This window comes from Drosophila montana, unplaced genomic scaffold (genome assembly GCF_035044405.1).
Source record: "Drosophila montana isolate Dmon_TW-CO22-7 unplaced genomic scaffold, ASM3504440v1 contig_3200_1, whole genome shotgun sequence".
NCBI classification, from domain to species: domain Eukaryota; kingdom Metazoa; phylum Arthropoda; class Insecta; order Diptera; family Drosophilidae; genus Drosophila; species Drosophila montana.
Window position 1 is genome coordinate 4,282,667 of NW_026998080.1, and position 21,653 is coordinate 4,304,319.

The following is a 21,653-nucleotide window of genomic DNA, read 5'->3' on the forward strand; positions in this document are numbered from 1 at the left end:
GAGTTTTGACCGAGTTATGGTAGAGGGAATTATCGACCTATGTCTCTATAGGATATTTGAGAGTACCAATTTACAGAATTTTGACCAAAAATAATGTTGCCAGATTTAGATGCCAGATTGATCTTGAGGGCAAACCATAAGCAAACATCCAAACCTAATGAAAATCGGTTGAGTTTTGACCGAGTTATGGTAATGGGAATTATCGACCTATGTCTATATAGGATATTTGAGAGTACCAATTTACAGAATTTTGACCAAAAATAATGTAGCCAGATTTAGATGCCAGATTGAACTTGAGGTCTAACGAAAAAAAAAAAAAAAATTAGTTATTAGAGAAAGCGCATAGTTACATATGTATATAGGCAAGCCACGTGGAATCAAGCGCAAAGCGCTAGATCGTTAGATTAATGGGGATGCAAGTTCAAACGCGTCAGTTGGAATAAATATTTTTAAAATTTGTATATTTAATAATGCTAGTTTTCTTCTTTTACTGACTATAAAAGAGTATTTATTAGCTAAAAAGAAAAATGATCTCCTTTTTAAAACGGACGCTACTTTCGTTTTGACCTGTCCAGGACTTCCAAAAGGGTAAAGCGAAGCACGGCTGATAGGTTGTCGTATCCTTTACACATATCCAAAATACACTCTTTCACACTATGTTCGTGTTTGCCGATGTTCGTAGAAACATCGATAAGAATCGAATAGTCGATATTAAAACATTGAAGCAGTTTAGAAGTATCGATTTTTTTGTATAAACTTAAAACTTGTAAACATACTTCTTAAATATAAGTTCATATAGTGGAAAGTGTTCATATTTATAGATTGCAGAATGAACTGCAATCATTTTATAGAAGTTCCCCTGCGTTCTAGCGGAGGAAAGAAAATGAAGAAACGGAAAGAACTCGATGCTCTAATAGCACATTCCCTCACAAAGAGGGGCTACCACCGCACCATAAACTCACAGGATAAGTTACTGTCAGTATCCACCGATGACCCTGATGATTTAGCATGGGTAATAAATTTACCTTGAAACAATCGCTCAACTTATAATCTAATTCATACATGTGTATGGCTCATATGTATATATGTATCATTCTATGTGCATACATACATACATGTCGTGTGTGTTTGTTCTGATTAGATGAGCGTTCCTAATATCCGTCGAAATCATAAGAAGCAAATATATATCCGTAAGTGCGGGCCAGTTCTTTTCGGGATAACAATCGTTTTTGTTCTGGCCATTTTGTACTGGGCGTACTTTGATTTACGCAAGCAGATATCCGATTATCAACAAAAGTTTGAAGAAGGTAAATGTTCGTTTCTATGCATATACAGTTGGCCCAAGATTAATACGTCATTTTAATAATAATAATCAATTAAAATCTAATTGTAATTCCCATTCCCATTCTAATTCCCATTCTCGCTATACTCTTCTATTGTTTTCCGTCTTATTAAATGGTTCGAATAGTGTACTCTATCGTCTGCTTGTTGTTGACAAAGCAAATAAGTTTATTATTCTTTGTGAATAATATCATTAAATTCAATAATCTCTTTATATAAAACTGTTTGTCCTGAGTGATTATTGCGGGTGGAATTTCGTACACGTATTCATTAAGTTCTTGTAGGGATTCGAAAATATGTTTGAATTAAATCAGACAAAACTCCAAAAATCTTTGAATCGGATTTTGCCATCGATCCAGGTTGGATTCTGCAAAAAGTGTGAAACATGTCTCACATGATTTTTCGTAAAGATCTTTTGAAATGAATTGAAAAAAAGGAATGTCATCCACCAAATATTTGACCCCCATTTAGTAGGAATTGATTTTGCGAAATGTGTGAAACAACCTTCATATTAATTCGAACAAACATTTTTGAAAATGAGTTTGAGGCCGCTCGGATGATAAACAAAAAAGTTCCATACAAACGTTTTTCGAGATAATACATAATAAATATTGGTACTGAATTTTATATAGCTTATGATCATACTGTAGGAATAGTAAAGATATTTTGATATTGTAGACCTATGTTTATGGGATTTTGATAATATTTTATAAAGGTGAAACTTATACTTGCTTTCTTTAGTGAAGATTTAAAAAAAAACAATGGATCTATCATACAATAATTCGTGTTTGACCGATCATGCGTATATAGCTATATACATATTTATCAGAATGTTAACTGCAAAAGGCAAATGTATAAAAGGGTATATAATCTCCAGGGTTCCAAATGTGTCCTTAATTTCTCATTTTTAACTAAAGCAAATTTAATTGCTGTCATTTGACAGACGGTAAACAAATTATTAAACAAAAACCTACAAAATGTAGATTCCTAATTTTGTGCCACTTGAATATGATCCATAACGGGAAACACATCCTCCTCTGTGTCGCAAACAGATTTTGTTTACTAAAAATATACTATACAAGTTACATTTAATTAAACTTAATGGTAAAGTTAGTACGATACATTTTTTGGGCCGACTGTAATGCTAATTTCAATCAATTAAATATTAACAAATATATATATGCTCGTTTTAATAGTTTCTGCAGTGAGTAAAGTTTTTCCGGATACACTTCAACATTGGCATGAAACCACAGCATTGTTTATAAAAAATCAATCTTCGGTTGTATACCAATTAAATGACTTAACTCAAAACGTCGAACTTTTGGGAAGTAATTTAAGCAGCCTTCAAGCAACAGTAAATTCACAAAGAACTTACGGTCAGGATGAAAAGATAGTCGCTGACTTTGGAGCTAAATTAGAGGCAGTTGTTGCTGATATAGATGTTATGAAGGAACATTACAAAAGGGTCGTCGAGGTGCAGAAAAGCTTTGAGGTTGATATGGATATTATAAAGGAAAGTAAACTATATACTTGTACATCTATTATTTTAACGGACTTAACAACTTTTAGGCCAATATAAGTCGAATGTCGACCGTTCAAGATTGTTCTTCATCAACAAATTATACAAAGGATGTTAATTTGATTGAAAAAACGTTGGAAAATGATTTGAAAAATGTGGATAACAAAATTGTGTATGTTAACAACACTCTCAGGCAGACAATAAAAATTCTACATGAAGAGATAATGGCACACAAAGTAAATAAATTGTCTTAAATTGTGCGTTGAATTTAATATAAATTACTCTTTTTCAGATAAAGTTGGAGGACTTATTAGATCGCTTTCAAAACATATCAACCCATGTTACCACATTAAGCAATAATTGGTGGCAATTTAAGCAAAAAAATGTAATTGCGGATGAAGAGTTAAGCAAATTGAATGAAAAGGTAATGACATCGTTTTTCATAGGGAGATAAGATCACCCGCTATTTTCCCAATAAGTGGTATGTAAAGATTGGCTTAGTACCGTTTTATAAAGGAGGATCTTAAACTCCAGACTTAATAGATATCATACGTTTATAAACCAGGATAGAAAATTGACGTATGCTTTACCTGGTGTTTATTCAATTACCTAAATGTTTTATAATTATTTATTTATTCAATTAAATAAAATTGAAAAAGGAAGAAAATTAATATGATAATCCCGTTTCACAGGAGCCTCCACAGCATAATTTGGAGCCACTGTAACAGTAGCACCAATATTAACTACGACAGCAATGCACACAATGCAACACTGACAACTGCAGACCAAGAAAACCAACACCAAACGTCCCGGCATTTCCACCAACGGAATCATTATGTAGGGCAGTCACAGCAGCAGCAATAAAAGTGACATCAACAGCATTAGCTACGAATACAGTACCTGAATATGCAAAGAGCCTGCCATTTTTTATTACGCGGATGACACCATCCTTACCAAGGCAGGCACATAGAAGTGTGGTGCTACACTTAGACACGAGGTTTTGGATCGCTTGGGTATTGGGCCAATTCATCTGCATCAACGGCGAAAAGTCTCAGCTCAAGCAACCAAACTGTAATGATATCCAGCTCAACAACGTGGCCATGCTTAAGGATAACCATATTCGCTACGGGTATCTACCTGGACAACTTACTTGACTTAAACACAACGTTGTGTTGGCAGCAGCGTGTATATCCGTACGGTAAAAGAATACAACCGTATTATATATGCAACTGGTCGAAAAATATTGTAATTTATGTAAATAATTTGTAGATTTAGCTCTCAGACACTTAAGCCACACAGACTCCAACAAATATGGCACTATTGTAGTAAAATATTTTCATCCAAACTTTAAACTTTTTCGAAAACCACGATATAGTAATTAATTTCGTCTTTCCAAATTGTATTCATATTGTTATATAATTTTTAATCTTTTTGGCCTTTTCCTTTTAGGGCGTAAGTCTACAATTATAATGTGTTTTTTATTTTTAAACATTTGTTTGTCTGCTAATAAATATTTATAATAAAATAGTTAAAATATGTAGTTTATTTTTGCCTCCATTTGTTTTTAATCCCTGGTCAGAACGAAAATCATTATTGGTCGATGTTTAACTACTGCGCTATGGAGAAAGATTAAAAGAAATTCCATAATAATATTTGAAACTGTATTTATTAATGTATTTTATGAATAAAAAGCCACAACTTAAAACTAATTTAAATATTAGCATATGGATGAAACATTTATGTTAATGTTTCTCCTTGGGTTACGCAAGCTTCCAAGTAGTCTATACGGCGTTCTAATATTGTAAGTTTTTCATTGAGTACCGCAAGTCTTGATCGACAGGACATATCTGAAAAGAAGAAATGTCTCTTTAGAAAAAGTATTTATATAATTTTAGAGTATTACTCTACGTTTTGTTAATAAGTCTACGATAAAGTAATTGGACTTAATAGTGGGAAAGACTTTAATAACACATGGACAGCACTCAGACCCAAAATGAGCTTGGAATAGTTTAATAAAGCGAACTGATTTTGCACAATATTTTTATCCATTGCTTTCTCAATCTTCACTTTTAACTTTGGAGCCGATTGCTTCAGATTTGCTTTAATTTTTTATAGCATAAATCTTTTCGAGTATATAAGTATTAAATATTTAGGTGTTTTTGACCCTTATCTGTCACAAAATGTTAGATGATTTATTGTTTCGTACTTGGACTTATATTAACAAATCCCGCAAATAGTATGGGGGCTGGTTTTTTATCATCTACGTTTCTAGTGTGACCAGTCCATAATCTGTTAAAATACAGTATGGCATTGAAATGGCTGACGGCATAGAAGAAGATACAGCGATTTACGCTGCACAATACGGATAGAGATTAACCGCAACTGAAGGTGATAAACCGTGATCATTTATTTTAAAAATTTGGATACCCTTTTAGAGGGTATTACAATTTTGTTATATGAGTAACGCAAAGAGAGCGCCACCTCTCCGACTGCATAAAGTATATATATATATATTCTATATCATCGAATCGAGATAGCACTATCGGTCTGTCTCTTTCTTTTTCTTTGTCTATAAACTTTGCATAGGTCTGTCATTCCGATGCAAGCAGTACACATGTCGGAACAGACCGGATCGGAGCACTATATCATATCTTGAATGGAAAACTATTTTGCTTATTTACATACATATGTGTCAAATCTTATGAAGAGCGCACTACTAAATTATATATCATATTGGAAGAATCGGTTGAAAAGTGAGTTTTGGTATAGAAAATTATTGTATTTTCATTTATGAACTTCATAATTTATACATATGTACATATCAGCAAAATAATAGAGCAACAGACTACAATGGTATTAAAATTTGGGCGTGCCAAAGAATTCCAAACTTTCTTGTTGTGTTTTTAATTTGTGAAAAAATCAATAAGAATGTTTTTAATAAATAAGTCTGCATTTAAAAGATTTGATGACTTGAATAGATAAGCGACAATATGGGTTTTATATTGTGTATAACATCTGCACGAAATAAGTGTCGCCATAGTTTATTATTTTCTTACTTGCATGAAGAAACTGTTTAAGATAATAAATGGGACATTTGCATTTTCTAAAGTAAATACCGGCGGACCTTAACAAGTATATTTTATTTTGTATTATTGCACTGATCAATGTCAATACAGAACTACAGGTGTTAGGTGATGAAAAATATTATAAGGTCTTACCAAACGAATTCAAAAAATCCGTGATCCGCTTTATGCTTGCTGTAATTACTTCAATATACTCCCTATTTGCCCAATCCTGATGAATTTGCTTTTGAACTGTTTCTCTATGAGCTCCGCTCATTTTAAATCTTTCGTGATTTCGTATGTTATGTTTTTTACTTAAACTATTAGAACAAAATAATGTGTGTCCATCTTTATACAAAATTAGATATGATTTGATAGGCTGCTTCATTTTTGAGACAGTGGAATGGAACAAAAAGTTTGCTGTAGTGACTTCAATTATCTGCCAGCCGTACGTTTAAACTAATATTTTGTTGCTTTAAACTATGGACGCGTCTACATCCACATAAAATGTCATATTTTTAATTGAATATAGTTGCTGTTTTGGCTTTGAAAAAGTTAAATTGCTTCTTATTTAAGCTGTTTCTCCTACCTAAACGTTAAGGTAGCGAGAGAAAGGAACTTGAGAGTTGTCAGATAAAATAAATTAATCAGGCTCCAAATGTTTCCTGAATTATTTGTACCATATGCAGCTCTGCTTTTACTGCGCATATCTAATGTAAGCAATGTATTTTATTATTATCATTCAACTAAAATTCACTTCTAATTTTGTCTTATAAAAACTCAAACACCATTCTTGGTCAAAATTCATGTAAAAATGGTTCCCTCAAATATCCTATATAGACATACGTCAAAACTTCCAACCCCCATAACTCGGTCAAATATTATCCGATTTCCACGAGGTTTGGTTCTTTGTTCATGGTTAGGCCTCAATAATTAATTTGGAATCTAAATCTGGTTTGTTGTCAAAATAGTTAGATAGGTTTTTTATCAGCTGACTTTTGTACCATCTTATATACCCTTACAATGGTTATCTACGGTACTCAACATAAACCAATGTATAAACACCGAAATTGAGTTGTTTATGTTATTTGTACTCCAAAAATTAATACAATGTGAATATTCAGAATGGGGTATTTCGTTAAGAATGCTAATCTATAAATTGACAATGGCCGTTACTAGTACACTTTAAATACTCATTATGTGTAACGGTCTAAGCAGTTATCGGTCATCTCTATTGTTCACCGAAAGTTGTCAAATGAACTCAGATATATTAATTCTATCTTCGATATTAAAATAAAATAAATTATAGAAATTGAAATAGAATGTTATACGGAATCGTAAATATTTGTTGGATTCCGTTAACGGGATTTATTTCATTCTTAATTATTTTATCAGCAATCAACAAATCTGTTGGTGTTCGAAAGGCGTACGTTTCCCTCCTATTAAGGATATTTGAGGTAAATTAAGTGATTTATTACGTTATGTTTTCATATGAATATTTTTAATAGATATGTAGATATATATTTCTATATAAAATTGCAACACCTCATTAATTATTTTCATTGTTATCTTTTTAATTTAAGAAGTTCATAAATATAGCTCGTCCAATTATATCGCCATTATCGAATAATTGTGGATTTGAAATCAAGTATATATGTAAATACAACTGCGTTTAGCATATGGAACTAATTTGTAAGTTCATTTAATGCATCAATCAAATCATGAATTTGACATCAACTTAATAGTTGTCAAAATTATTTCGTGAATAAACTATACGTATGTACGTATGTATGTCATGGCCGTGCTGACCAAGGCAGTGAAATTGTTAATTCAGTAGTGATGTGGGCCACTCGTTCACGCGCCGATCTCATAGAAGTAGATGCGGATCAGTCTTTGTCAGTATGCAACTTTCAACGCGTGTATGCAAAACAATATTCGAATCAGAGATGAGCTCATATCGGATTTTTCCAATAAGCTTTCAACCTGTAAATTGGGCAGTAAATTCCGTATGAGATTGTATATGTATGTGTTCTTATATACAGTAAACCCATCGAAAATGGTTAAAAAGGTTCACTGTTTTTGTGCAAATGTATGTTACAGGCAGCAGGAAGCCTCTCCGAACCCATAAAGAATACATTCATATATATTTTTGATCAGCATCAGTAGGCGAGTCGATCTAGCCATGAACCTCTGTCTGTCCGTCCGTATGTATGGACGCAAGGATTTGTCTTTCCGTCCGTATGTATGAACTCAAGGATCTCAGAACCTTTAAGAGCGAGAGACTTATAATTTGGAAAGTAGGTCCTCCTAGTGCCCGCGTAGTACGACTTTGTTTCCGATAATCAATATCGAAATCTTGTTTTTTGAAAATATTCCTTTGGTCGTAAGATCTTGTCACCAAATTTGACATGTAGCTTCTATATATATATATATATATAATTTAAAGCAGATCTTAAAAAACCTCGTGTTCCTTGCGTTCTTTCTTTTCTTCTAACGCACTGTTGCATATCTTACCGATCTATTAAAATTTTACTTTATTTCTTTGATGAAAATTGTACGTCGACGCAATGCGTCGTTTCAGAGGAATTTTGCATCAGGATCCCAAGTGACTTCACTAAGTGCACCGCAGCTTGGTCTGGTGACTGCAAGGCCTTTACAACCCATTCACCGAACTTCCCTTTAAACTATTCCTTATCTTTCTGCGTACGGCTACCATTATCGTATCTTAAATATTGACATACACGAGTTGTTCTCAATAAGAAAATAATTTTTCTAAATAACATAAACCCATACCATTACGATCGTTTAGTTGATTTTCTAGTGTATTTTAGTTTGTATTCGGAATTTTTACAAGAAGAGGGTTCTGAGTATCCCCTAGTCCCCATAATCCCATAACCTCTAGTTTCTTGTTATTTATTAGTATTGTTGAAAGCGCTATGTTGTTCTTTGATAATCTAATCTCGAGTGGGCATGTAAAGTCGCCAAAGTAAAAACAACACTAATGTTCATCTCCGTATCAAAACAATTGTTTTAATCGGAATATAAATATAAAAATATTAATTCAGTTTTGTTTCTGTATTCAAAAGATTTGCACTGTTAAAAAGCAACTGTATCGTATTTACGTTTTAATTTTCTTAACATTTTGTATTTTTAGTATGGCCGTGTCAGTATAGAATCGAATAAAAATTCGAGGATCCCCGAAAAAAAAAAAAATTCCGATGAGAATCTTCGTGTGGAACCAATAAAGGGCGAGGACTCAAACGAAGTATCCAGTGGAGCAGGGCTTATAACCCGAGATGCTGTTCTACTGCCCCAAGCTCAGGAAATTCCTAATGATAAGCCTAATTTGACTGAAAAGGTAATTAATCCATGAACAGAGTATTACTAAGTCTGTTCAAACCGACTGTAACGTTTTTATTTTATAGAATATATTGTTAAAATAAATATGTTCAAAATGATAAAATGACGTATCAAAATCTACCAACCACTTATTAAATATTTCTTATTTTATTTTAGGAGGAAATAAACTTTGATTTGGAAAATTGTTTAGATTACGTAAAGTCTGGCGTAGAAGCTATTATCGAAGACGATGTTACCTCACGTTTTCAGGCTGAAGAGCTTAAAAGCTGGAACATGCTGACGCGAACTAATCGACGTTATGAATTCATATCTTGGAAAATAACGCTTATATGGATGGTTGGATTTGCAATTCGATATTTTATATTAATGCCACTTCGCGTCTTAGTGTGCTTTATTGGTGTACGTATACTTATAACCTTAGCAATTTTAATGCATAAATTAAGATTAACGGCATATCTTTTGCTGCTGAATAAGTTTGTGGTTTAAATATTTAACGTAATGATCTTTGATGGGACAAAACATTACTTGATCTGATTACGATTGGTTTGAAATTTGGTATTTGTTCCTTAAGATAAGGCCGAAGTTACGGAATAAGACAATCAAAAAGGGTAATATCCATAGTTAGATCAAACTCTTTTCAAAAGCTAGATTCCTTTCAATAGGCAATTCGGTTACGGTCCTTTTCCAACTCAGCACCATGAGTGGAATTTTTAGCCAATGCGGGGCTACTTATATACTACTAAGTTACCACGTGCGAGGGGCACTCTTTTACCTGTACGCGCTGATCTCAGAACCAATAAGAGCTAGATACTTGGCATTTTGAACGTAGGATCTCTTAATGCGCTCGCAGTACAATCTTAAATCATTGATAGCTCGTTTCAAAACAGTCGATACAAATTGTTTGCCACATTTTGTTTTTGAGCAATTCCCGTTGGTTTTATGAGCTATAGTTAAATTTGACATTTATCTTTTCGTATAGTATACACAGATCAAATAAATAAATAGTCCAACTGGAACCACCCAATAAAGTGAATGTTCTGTAGCACAGAAATCTTCGAAATCTACAGCAGAAAAAGTTAAGATCAGTGTGGTCAATTTAGTCGCATTTAGCGTCAAATACATGAATTTTTGAATACATGTGCACACACAAACTCATATGAATACTCGAATTCTATAAATTCTATAAATATAATTGATATTAAGATTATATTGTTTGCGGTGTGGTGTGTATATGCTGCTATATAAGTAAGATTTTCTTCAGTAAAAATTCATATATAGATTTTGATAAATATAAGGCATGTTTTTTATTTGTGCCCTCCCCTTTGCTTTTTTTTTTTTTTTTATTGTTAAAAAACCGGTTCTTTAAAACTAATATAATTTACCTTCTCGGTTAGCTTTGTTTAATTGCGAGTGCATGCTTGTGACGTGTTTTTTAAAATATATTAACTATGTCATGTTGTGAATTGGTGTATTTTTGTTAGTGCGCTTGCTGTAATAGCTCTTTGCGAAAGCTGCTCGACGATTGATTTTGATTATCTGCACATCACTTCTCTTGTGCACGAGCTCTCACGCGCAAACGATCATTGTAAATAGATTTCACTCTCGCGCACTGTTGTTTTTTTTTCGACCTGTGCTTTTGTTAAAATATAATAACCTCAAATAAATCAAGCATACCATTAATACTATTGCGGCAGCCAAGACTGGCTTTATAGACCTGTCCGTCAGTCTGTTTCTATGCAAACTAGTCTCTTACTTTTAAAGCTATCGTCATGAAAATTTTCATATGTCCCTCTTTCTGTTGCAAGCGGCTGGATCGACCACTATATCATATAGCTGCCATAGGAACAGTCGGTCAAATATGAGGATCTTGTATGAAAAACTTTTTTGTCTATCAAGATATTTTGACCAAACTCGGCACTTATTAGTTTCCCTATGCTTCTCATATATAAGCAAAATCCTATTAACATCGGACCACTATATCATAGGAACGATTGGTCTAGTATTAAGTTTTCATATGGCAACATATTCTGTATTCCAAGATATTTTAATCAAACTCAGAATTTTCGAGCTTCACTATTTTTACATATCTGCAAAACCGTAAGTCTGCAAGGGCATTAAATCGTCGGCGTACCGAAGATAACCGTATATTATCGTTGTTTTTACCAGTTGTGCGCGTATCGGGCGCACTGTTGGCAGTATTGTCGGTTTTCCGTAAAATATGTATTTACCGCTTTGCTTCCAAAGGTTCGTGACTTTTTCGCATCCAGGTCGTTTGTCTAGATACACAGATGGTTCGCGCTACTTTTTATCGTTTGATGTCAGTTATTAGAATGAGCTTATTAAATTGTCAAAAAGCTTATCATAGATTAGAATTCTAGCTTAACATAATTATGTTATGGGGTAACTATCAAGTCACAATGACTGTCGTTTCCGGCACACGGCTTCGACGCTTTAAATTGTGTATACTTGTGTACGAACGTACAAAGTACAATACAAATGAATGTATGTATATGTATATGTACATATCTTTCTATTTATTGGACTTTACAAATCACAATTTTTATGAAATAATTGATTACATATAAATATTAAGTCGCTCGGATATATCAATGTTATTCTATAGTTTGTAATAAGATATACATATATTTTTTAGGAGCTGAGATACCACTGATCTTTTATGCAAATTAGTCGCAAGGTTACGCCCTTGTCCGTTTGTCCGATTTTTTGTCGAGAACAAAAACTACAAATGGTTTTAAAAGCACACAGATTTAGTTTTAAACGCTCCTATAACTATTAAACTTAAAATATACTCAATGCATTCAAACCTTAGGACCTATTTCTTATATGACTTTAAAGTAGGCGAAAAACGAACTATCCGTTCGGTGAAACTGTCAACTATTACGAATCGGTTGGCCATGATAATCTGTCTTTATGAATGAGTCAATTTCCGAATATTGATAGCTTTTGGAGCCGAATTACATATTTCCAAATAAAATTTATTTACAAATTTGCATCTCTCGCTCCAACTCAAATTATCAAAACGAAACACTTCCGCACTTTTAAAGCAAAAGCCTTGGATTGGTGATATTTTAATATAAAACAGTTGATACCAATCGGGTAATACATATATATAAACAAAAACAAAAAAAAAAGTCGTGGAAGCGAAATTTGTGAACGTGATTTTGTAGTCATTTGCATACATATAATCGAGAAAATACACATGCATATGTATATGTATCATATATTTAGTATCTGATAGAGAGCTTGTCGAGCACACTTTATAAGAGCATACAATTCAGAGTACTGACTATCATTTCTATTATTAATATCTAACTTTGGTTCTTAGGTTTTATTTGCAGTTGTTACAAACACATTTGTGGCTTTAATACCCTATCGATTTTTGCGGCACCCCTTAGCGGACCTATCTTTCAAAATTACATTTCGCCTCATATCAAGTTCTTTGTCATCACTCATAGTATTTCACAATAAACAATATAAACCCAAAACTTCTGGGTTTTGTGTAGCAAATCACACCTCCCCTTTGGACGTGGCAATACTATCAACAGACTGTACATTTTCCTTGGTGAGAAAGAAGATTTTTTATTACAAAAAAGAAACGTGTACATATAAAATTTAATTTGTTTTTTAATTTTATTGAAAACTACATTTAAAATCGCGTTTTTAATTTTAATTTTTATTTCTTTGTGTTTGTTCAATAATTGCAGTTTTCGTAAACATGTTTCAATTAACATTTTGAAAATGAAGTAGAATCGTTTTATTCAAGCTAAACACTTAAGTCATAGCGACAAATTCAATAATTTTTATTGGAAGAGGAACGTAATTGTCAATGAATCGGAGATGATTACGGATTTTTTTAAATTTTATATGTATACGAAAGTATGTGTGTTATTCTTGTGGCTTTTGTGATCGTCTTTGCGTTACTAAATTAAACAATTTTTCACTTTGTATATTTCGTAATTAAACTGTTATTGTCCTAAATCAGAAAAGATAATAAGCAGGTAAGACATGTTTTATTTTTACTTATTTTAATGGTTATTTTATACTCTTACCAGCAGATTGTATTTAGCGTTACCCGTTCGGCTGAATTTGTCTGTGTAACAAACAGTTATAAAACGCTTAAAGTGCCGCAAGTCTATGCATTTTGTTTTCCTCAGCACAGCCCAATAATATTTTTTTAAAAGTATTAATAAAAACTCATTGAAAAACTGTATATGTCATATAAACATAATTTGGCGATTGTTAACATGAAGTTATTGCTTGCCTGCTTGCCCTTCCGCAACAGCATTATCTCGTTACTAAGATATTTGGCATGTAAAGTGCATACAATGAACTGTAGCGTGCGTTGCAGCCACAATTGGAAAGGCGACAATTGAGTTACATACGCCTTTAAGCTGAAGATTGCTGATCTATGGGTTTCTTGTTCTACTATCTCAAAAGCAATATCAACTCGCCTTTGCTTTGGCTACAGGTGTTGGGCTTATTGCCGGGTTGCGAATGAAATGTGTCTCCAGTGGAGGTGTGACGTTCCTTCTTGGATTTCTGAAACTCGATTGACAACAGCTGTGGATAACGTGGTGGTGTTTTGATGAATCCCGTGCAGCACAATTGGTGTGTCACTCCATAAAAAGGTATTAGGTGTTTGCGTGCAAAGATTCTAACTATTTTATAGTAGAGCTTTGAGGGCAGATGTGTTCCACACAGTTCCAATTCAAGCTATGACATTTTCCTGGCTGGTTCGACCTGAGACTGGCTTTTTATAAGGCGTCGCAGTATTCCCTTAGATGCAGACATCAACGTATGAACTATCTACCAATTTAACCCACAATTTAAATGCAATTGTCTTTTTCAGAATATCCGAATATTCTATAGCACAATAAGATCTCCTGTTGAAAATTTCATTAGGTTCGGTCAAGGAACAGAAAAGTTATTGAACAAAACGTGTGCTTACAAGTGTTTGCGGCAGCCAGTGGAAATTGCAAGAATTTCTGTATGCATGCACACATACTCACAATCATGCGCGTCTTGATTAAACTCTACCAACAGCATTGAAATTGCGATTGTATTGTTTTCTGTGCTGTGTGTATGTGCCGCTATTTTAATACTTTTTTTTTTAGTCGAGTGTAAATTGTTGGTGTGGCTGTCGAGTAGAGGCGTGTGCGGTCTTTGTGTGTTCTTTTAGGGGCTCGAGTCCTTTTTTTTTTGTTTTTTTTTTTTTAATTTAGCACGAGATGCATTTGGCGTTGGTAGAAGAGGGTTCAGAATATCCCCTAGCCGACAACTCCCGACTAGAGCCTCTTACTTTTTTATTTCTAGTGATGCAGGTTTGCAACACTTTGAAGTCAATGGTCTGGGTCTAGCACCCTTGCACGTAATTTTCCAGTGTAAGTTGTTGAGAGGTATTGCAAACGTGCAACTCTACAACCAAGTGTATCTGAACATCTTGACTTATCAGCTGTAATTGTTAACCGATTGTTACCGATGTTAACGGAAGTATAGAATCAGAGTAAACAGAATCCTGAATTTTAAAAATTATTTTACTAAAACTAGATTTGTGTACATTTGATTCATATACTTTTAAGATTTGCATCGAATTTTTATAACCATAACATTTTTTTTATTCAAATTATATTTTTTTTTATAGTTTGTGTTTGGCCGCAGATAACAATTCCTGTGGAGGATCAGTGACTAGTGGTGGTTGAGCATAGTACTTGTGTGAAACAGTTTATTCTAGTTTTTAGTAGTTGTTATTATGCCCTGAACCCATTCAAATGGGTAAAAGGGGTACAATGATTTTTTGCAAATGTATATAGTAGGCAGAAGGAAGCATCTCCGACCCAATAAAGTATATACATATATTCTTGATCAGGATCAATAGCCGAGTCGATCTAGTCATGTCCGCGTGTCTGCTCATCTGTCTATACGTAGGTAAGAACTAGTCGGTGTCAGAACGTACAAGATATATATATACATTGAGGAAATGATTATTAATTAACAATGGAACCAAATAATTTAAGTTAAATAAAATAATATAATTATAAGACTAATTAATCACCTGAGACAATTTCAACACAATATCAATTTCTTCAACACGCCTTTTGTTTTATGCAATCTCAGGTAGTGTGGTTAACAGCGTGTACAGCTGCTGTGGGAAATCTAAAGGATGGCAATGAAAAACGGGATATTGTGAATAAGGTTCTTGGGCACTGTTTTGGCGTCTTGTCCAGCGCTATTTCTGCAGTTATAACTTACCATAATGAGGATAATCGACCGTCATCAGGTATTTGTGTGGCAAATCATACAAGCCCTATAGATGTACTAGTACTGATGTGTGACACGACCTATTCTCTGGTAAGACAATTTAAGAATTTAGAGGAATATGCACAAAATATCTGACTAAACTCCTGGTTTCAAACTTATTAATATATTATATGTGAGGACACTTTAATGCATCATTAACATGGGACAATAATGATGGAAATTAATGGTTTGATATCAATGATATAATGAAATTTATACCGTATATTTCTTCTGATTAACTTAATGTATATTTCATAATATATCACGTTTTCTACGATCGGATAACAGGTGTATAAAACCCGTAAACATTTTATACAAAAGGGTGAAAGGTCTGCTCAAATTTGTGTAACAGGTAGACGGTAGCTTTTCCGATAGGTATAAATATTTGGGATAAGCGTAAATGGCTTATCCGTTTAGTATGTCTGTCCGTCTTTATGTACGCGCCGATCCGTTCTTCAATGGCACTCAGATCAAGTTAAAATTTAAATCATCGACAACTCGTTTCTGTTTTATTAGCATGTCTTGTCTTAGGGCTCTAGTTTTAATAGATAGATAGGTATATTAGGAATATTTTTTTGATATGGAGAAAACGCGCAAAAGACATTACAATCCCAATCGATGGGATGGTTGCACGTTTTAATCGGACACTTCTGGATTACCTGGCCGAATTCGTCGCTGCCGACCAAAGCGACTGGGAAAAACTGCTGCCGCTTGCGCTATGGGCATACCGCTCTGCCCCTCCGGAAGCTGCTGGATTTTCCCCCGCGAACCTGATGTCGTTCAGCATTTACAGGAAAACTCTAAGGAAGCTCACTAAACCGCTTGCTAACATTTGCTAGCGGCCGCAGAAGTAAATAAGGTGGGGTACGATCTACGTGCCCACTCTACCGATCTACCGATGTACTCACCGACGCGCAAATTCGGTGGATGCCCGAAATTACAGTCCGATTGGATTGGACCGACGACCGTAGTACGGCGCCACTTTGTCTCGGTTTATGAGGTGCGCCTACCTGTAATGCGCACGGCGAGCGCGGTTCACTTCAACCGCTTTGCCCCTTACCAAGGACCAACCACGAATGTGCTCGGCCAGAAGGCTCGAGTCTCAGAGGGGGGTAATGTAACGAAAACAGCGGAACCAGCATCGTAATTTTCTACTTTTCCTACTTTGTCGCTAACTCCATCCGAACAGTTCAACAAATATCGCGATCACTCTATCAATATATCGGCTGGCACCCCCACCTCTAAGCTGACAATTGGACCATCTCTTTTTCCTTCTTCTTGTTTTGGCTACGACCCGGCTTCCACGTGCCTCGTACAAAGTGATTTTGCAAAAAAATTAATATCATACCCTTTATAATCTGCCCGGTATCTATGTGCTGTCTGCAGTTGCTGTCCCCCGCCTACAATTAGTTACACAATTACATTTTTCCCAAATTTTGCTACGTTAAATACTATTAAAGAAGCTACTTGTCAAATTTGGTGACTAGCCATTAAAGCCTAAGAGATTTCCTCATAAAACAGATTTTCGATATCGATTTTTATCAATTACTTGCTAACGCGACAAGTTATCGATTATCGGAAATAAACTCGTGCTGCGCTTGCACTAGGGAGACTTACATTTCATGTCTCTAGCTCACATAGGTTCTGAGATCCTTAAGTTTATACGTACGGACAGATAGACAGACATGGCTAGATCGACTCAGTTATTGATGCTGATCAAGAATATATATACTTTAGATATGCTGCCTTCTGCCTGTAACATACATTTGCACAAATACATTATACCCTCTTTACCCGTTTGTTTGGTCAAGTACCGCATATATATATTAGTTATTGTATCAATGGATGCATAAACTCAATCAGCTGTCTCAAAAGCAATCTCATAAGCAGACTATGTTAAGATTATGTTAACTCTCTTCTACATTTGCAATTTAAAGCTACAAGCACACACATATGTACGAAGTTTTGCTCTTTTACGAACTCTGTTAATTGCTCAGACCCTTCAATCTTAAGTTATGTTAATAAATCAGTTCTCTACGCATTATCATTGAAGCCACTTCGTGTCACTCAGCAACTTATTTGAACTTTATTTAAAGTTCATACCAGCCACACACGCCCACTTGAAATTAGATTCTCAAAATGTCAGAAAAACGCTTGATCCAATACCATTTTTAATGGGTTCAGCGTATGAAAACCAGAACGGATCAAGTCTCGTGGCCTCCTGATTACCCGTGGTACCAGATTATAAGCCTCTGGTCAGGTCCCGTACCAGCAGGTATTTTAACTTCAAACAGTTAATCGTTGGTGATCCCAAAAGATTAAAAACTGCTGCATGGAACAGAATGCAATTGAAGTAAGCAGGAACCGACATATTGTACGCAATGTTCGTGCACATGGTTTTCTCACTGCAAGGAATGAGGCCTAAGTCTTCCTCTTCCGCAAACGACGGCATTAGTTGTTGATCATAGATCAAACCGCTAGGCGGGCAGATAGTGTCCCCAACAAGTCCTAAGAACTATGGAATAGGGAGCTGAGAGCCGAGACTGATTCTGTGCTCATTAACGCCCGGGGTACCAGATCAGTTAGGTCTGGATACTACCAGTATAGCTCCATGAAGTTGAGAACTGGTAGCGCCGGACGACACACGGTCCAACGAGGTTCCCTTACATAAACACACCCTTATTCGTACCCCCACATAAGTTACCACCACATGAGTTACCCCCACATGAGTTACCCCCACATTCATACCCGCGCGTTTATCTTTCACTCATCATCATTCACACTTTCTGACTGACAGCTCACTTGTGGAGTGTGATTGACTTATGTCAAACCCGCCACTTACCTGAACACTCACAGAATACATGTTCCCATGACTCTGCAGCCGAGCCACAAGGGCATTCTGGACTCTCACTAAGGCTCCTCGAATGCAAAAATGCATTGAGGAAACCGTGACCAGTCAACAGGAATTCAAGACTTAGGCAGAACTCAAAGTATGGTTGACTGCCGGAAAACGCACTTCGATTAAACCGATAATTCACACGCGCATTCTCACTTGTGTCCCACCTGAATTTCCGGTCAGACAAAAGACACTCACCAATCTCTTGCTCACACTAAGCCCTGAACTCTCCACGTCCGTGTCAGCTAACCATTAATTCTGCAACAATGGTAATCGCCTCTTAATCTTGTACATCAAGCCTCGACGCCTGATTTCCAAGCCTAAAGGGACTACTCCTAACGGTACACATGCCAACATCTTAGCATAATCACTCTCTGGCAAGCCAGTACTTTCTTCCTACTTACCACAGTAGAAACTGCCATAAACCTCACAGCTTGCTGCCTGTGCTGATATACCGATATAAATTGTGCACACAGTACATCTGCTTGGCCCCAGCCATTCCCCAAAATTCTACGCACTCGCCCCACCGAACTAAACAGTCGGGCCTTGACACAGACGATATCTGGTAAAACACATCCTCTCGCCGAAGTTTATGCCGATGTATTTCACGTCATACCTCAAATTCCTACCATTCAATCTAACATTGGGTGGTCAACATGATGCCAATCTCCCCTTGAGCAGCATAGACACCGTCTTGTCCATTATCAGACCATTACCAGTTATCAGTTATCCACACGTGACCTGTGCATCATTAGGCGGACCTTGCGTTGTCCCCTCATGCACAATGAACCCATGAAGGGACATACTCACACTACAAGCTCGTCAGCGATTACCCCAAACACTCTCATTCATAGCGCATTCGCGTCAAGACCAAGGATGACTGGTACACTACTAACCAGTAGTAGCACCTCATCCAAATAAGCACCTCATCCAGTCGCGTTGGTTTTGTGGAGCAGGGCAACGACGCTGTCCCTTGCACACATCATTGCATACGACTTTTTGACATGTTCATCTGAAGAAATTTGCTAGACAGTCTTCTACCTAGTCAAAACATCTCACTCTATGCGAAAAGCACTGCGTAGCACCAACCGACTTCCAAAAGGGTTTGCATGGCTAAGCCAGCACAAGCAAAAGGCCTCAAGCGACATCTTTTCATTGAGGGTTATCCCAAAAAGATAACCCGCGAACTCGTTGGAAACTGAGCATGAACGCCCTAGACTAAAACTTTCGCCCCCAACTTCTAATTCATATATACCTCCTGTCCCACCTCGCTGAACTTCGTGATCTCCACAATCATTTTCCACCGTGGAGGTTGCACCTTATGCCATGGGTAGGAACAACCTTCATCCAGGTCTTACCAGCAGCCTCTTACTTGTTTACATTTTAAAGCATTTTAATCAGCTGACGGTTGCACGCTTATTACAAAAGCCCGTAAAATTATAAAATAATAGTATGTTTTATATTGTGAATCTAGATTTAAAAACCATTCCAGCTTTAAAATACTAACAAAAAATGTGGTTGGACATTTTTTCAAGCCAAACGCAGAACTGGACGCAAAACTTTTAGTTAACATTTAAATCATTCGTTTTCATTTTGTGTTTTATGTTATGTCAACATAACTAAATAAAATAAAAAAGTAAAATATGTTTTATTTTTAGATTGGTCAAAGGCACGGTGGTTTCCTTGGCGTACTACAAAGAGCACTGGCAAGGGCATCTCCTCATATTTGGTTTGAAAGAGGAGAAGCCAAAGATCGACATACTGTTGCAGAAAGATTAAGACAACATGTATCAGATCCGAATAATCCACCTATTCTTATATTTCCGGAAGGCACTTGCATAAACAATACTTCTGTTATGCAATTTAAAAAGGGAAGTTTCGAAGTTGGCGGAGTTATATATCCCGTTGCCATAAAGTAAGTGATATGAAATAATATATAAGATCCATTATATTTTATACTTAAGATATCAAAGATATGTTCAGGTAGTCAGGTGTTTAATTTTTTTTGCCAAACGGGTCTGGCAGGTCTTTTAAAGAAAGTTACTCCGTCAAAAAATTGTTAACTGCAAAGTATCTCGACATTTCAAATGTTCATCTATAATCATAATCATTAATAAATATAAAAGTCAACCCTTGTAAGATTCACGCTACTTAAAAGTATGAGATACGTACACACTCGACTATAGCACTGTTAGGTGTTTTAAATTGTGTATAATATCAATAACCACAAAGGTCAATGTGTTCGTTTATTTTAGATATGATCCTAGATTTGGTGATGCATTTTGGAACAGCTCTAAATACTCAATGATGCAATATCTTTATATGATGATGACTTCATGGGCTATTGTTTGCGATGTCTGGTATCTTCCGCCTATGTACCGACAGGAAGGAGAATCGGCGATAGATTTTGCTAATCGTGTTAAAGGTGTTATAGCAAAACAAGGAGGATTGGTGGATTTGGTATGGGATGGACAGCTCAAACGAATGAAGCCAAAAAAAGAATGGAAGGAAATTCAACAAGTTGAATTTGCAAATCGTTTAAAATCGGATTGACTTTAAGCTAATACTTAATAATTTGTAATTTTCAACATGAGTTACAAAATGTATAAATATATGACAAAAAAAATTCGACTCTTTGGTATCGAGGATGTTTTGGGAATATTCCTTGTGTCTAGATAATTGCATTAATTAGGCGTCGTTTGAGACTATTATTGAAATCAATGAGGAGATCGCTGCGATATTACCATTCCAGCAAATCGGATCGATGTAGCATTCCAAATTCATTCACGGGTCAGGCAAACCACATGCGATCTTCGTGCGATTGGACTTACTTCGAGTTAACAGTATTTTCGGCCGTTCGGGCAGTATTTACATGGATGGAACGCTTGGAATATTTCCGACTAGAACTTTCGGCGTTGGTCCGAGTGGAGTATAAATGGGGCGCCATAGCGGCAAAATATCTCCCGTACAAGTGCTCGTGCTACGGTTTCTGCCGTCGCCACCGGGCCGCCGAGAAAGACCGTCTTCATTTCTGTGGTATCTGATACTGCGCTGTTGGATATCCATGTGATATTACCGCAGGCGTTCAATCCAGCGCGCGATTTGTCTTTCGAGTGCGGAGTAAAAGTCTTCGTCAAATAAGTAGTGGTGGAAATAC

The 21,653-nt window shown here is 35.7% G+C and overlaps 3 protein-coding genes across 6 annotated transcripts; 2 read left to right on the forward strand and 1 right to left on the reverse strand.

Annotated features, from left to right (window-relative positions):
* Positions 1-744: 744 nt before the first annotated feature.
* LOC135432102 (uncharacterized) lies at positions 745-4,394 on the forward strand. Its single transcript, XM_064687581.1, has 6 exons — positions 745-1,012; positions 1,142-1,307; positions 2,538-2,852; positions 2,909-3,096; positions 3,153-3,284; positions 3,553-4,394. Exons 1-6 carry the CDS (start codon positions 830-832, stop codon positions 3,583-3,585), a joined length of 1,017 nt encoding a protein of 338 aa, XP_064543651.1. The 5' UTR covers positions 745-829; the 3' UTR covers positions 3,586-4,394.
* A 113-nt stretch (positions 4,395-4,507) lies between these two features.
* On the reverse strand, positions 4,508-6,265 carry HSPC300 (haematopoietic stem/progenitor cell protein 300). The gene is made up of 2 exons (XM_064687582.1): positions 6,079-6,265; positions 4,508-4,707 (listed from the first exon to the last, which is right to left on the reverse strand). The coding sequence occupies exons 1-2, from the start codon at positions 6,197-6,199 to the stop codon at positions 4,598-4,600; spliced, it is 231 nt and encodes a 76-aa protein (XP_064543652.1). The 5' UTR covers positions 6,200-6,265; the 3' UTR covers positions 4,508-4,597.
* Positions 6,266-7,170: 905 nt separating this feature from the next.
* Gpat4 (Glycerol-3-phosphate acyltransferase 4) lies at positions 7,171-21,160 on the forward strand. Of its 4 annotated transcripts, XM_064687576.1 has the most exons (7): positions 7,171-7,379; positions 9,077-9,280; positions 9,439-9,681; positions 12,629-12,865; positions 15,418-15,651; positions 20,155-20,411; positions 20,752-21,160. In XM_064687576.1, exons 1-7 carry the CDS (start codon positions 7,245-7,247, stop codon positions 21,047-21,049), a joined length of 1,608 nt encoding a protein of 535 aa, XP_064543646.1. In that variant the 5' UTR covers positions 7,171-7,244; the 3' UTR covers positions 21,050-21,160. The 4 variants fall into 4 exon arrangements, with proteins under 4 accessions (XP_064543646.1, XP_064543649.1, XP_064543647.1 ...); XM_064687579.1 differs by lacking the exon at positions 12,629-12,865 and having other exon boundaries at positions 7,173-7,379; XM_064687577.1 differs by lacking the exon at positions 15,418-15,651 and having other exon boundaries at positions 7,174-7,379.
* The last annotated feature ends 493 nt before the right edge of the window (positions 21,161-21,653 follow it).

Bases quoted from the DNA above. Each gene is read 5' to 3' on its own strand.
- LOC135432102 (XM_064687581.1), top strand. From the start codon at position 830: ATGAACTGCAATCATTTTATAGAAGTTCCCCTGCGTTCTAGCGGAGGA. The intron at 3,097-3,152 runs GTAAATAAATTG...ACTCTTTTTCAG, and splicing joins AAGAGATAATGGCACACAAA to ATAAAGTTGGAGGACTTATT. The intron at 3,285-3,552 runs GTAATGACATCG...CCCGTTTCACAG, and splicing joins TAAGCAAATTGAATGAAAAG to GAGCCTCCACAGCATAATTT.
- HSPC300 (XM_064687582.1), bottom strand. From the start codon at position 6,199: ATGAGCGGAGCTCATAGAGAAACAGTTCAAAAGCAAATTCATCAGGAT. The intron at 4,708-6,078 runs GTAAGACCTTAT...TCTTCTTTTCAG, and splicing joins GGATTTTTTGAATTCGTTTG to ATATGTCCTGTCGATCAAGA.
- Gpat4 (XM_064687576.1), top strand. From the start codon at position 7,245: ATGTTATACGGAATCGTAAATATTTGTTGGATTCCGTTAACGGGATTT. The intron at 9,682-12,628 runs GTACGTATACTT...TTTGGTTCTTAG, and splicing joins TCTTAGTGTGCTTTATTGGT to GTTTTATTTGCAGTTGTTAC. The intron at 15,652-20,154 runs GTAAGACAATTT...TTTTATTTTTAG, and splicing joins GTGACACGACCTATTCTCTG to ATTGGTCAAAGGCACGGTGG.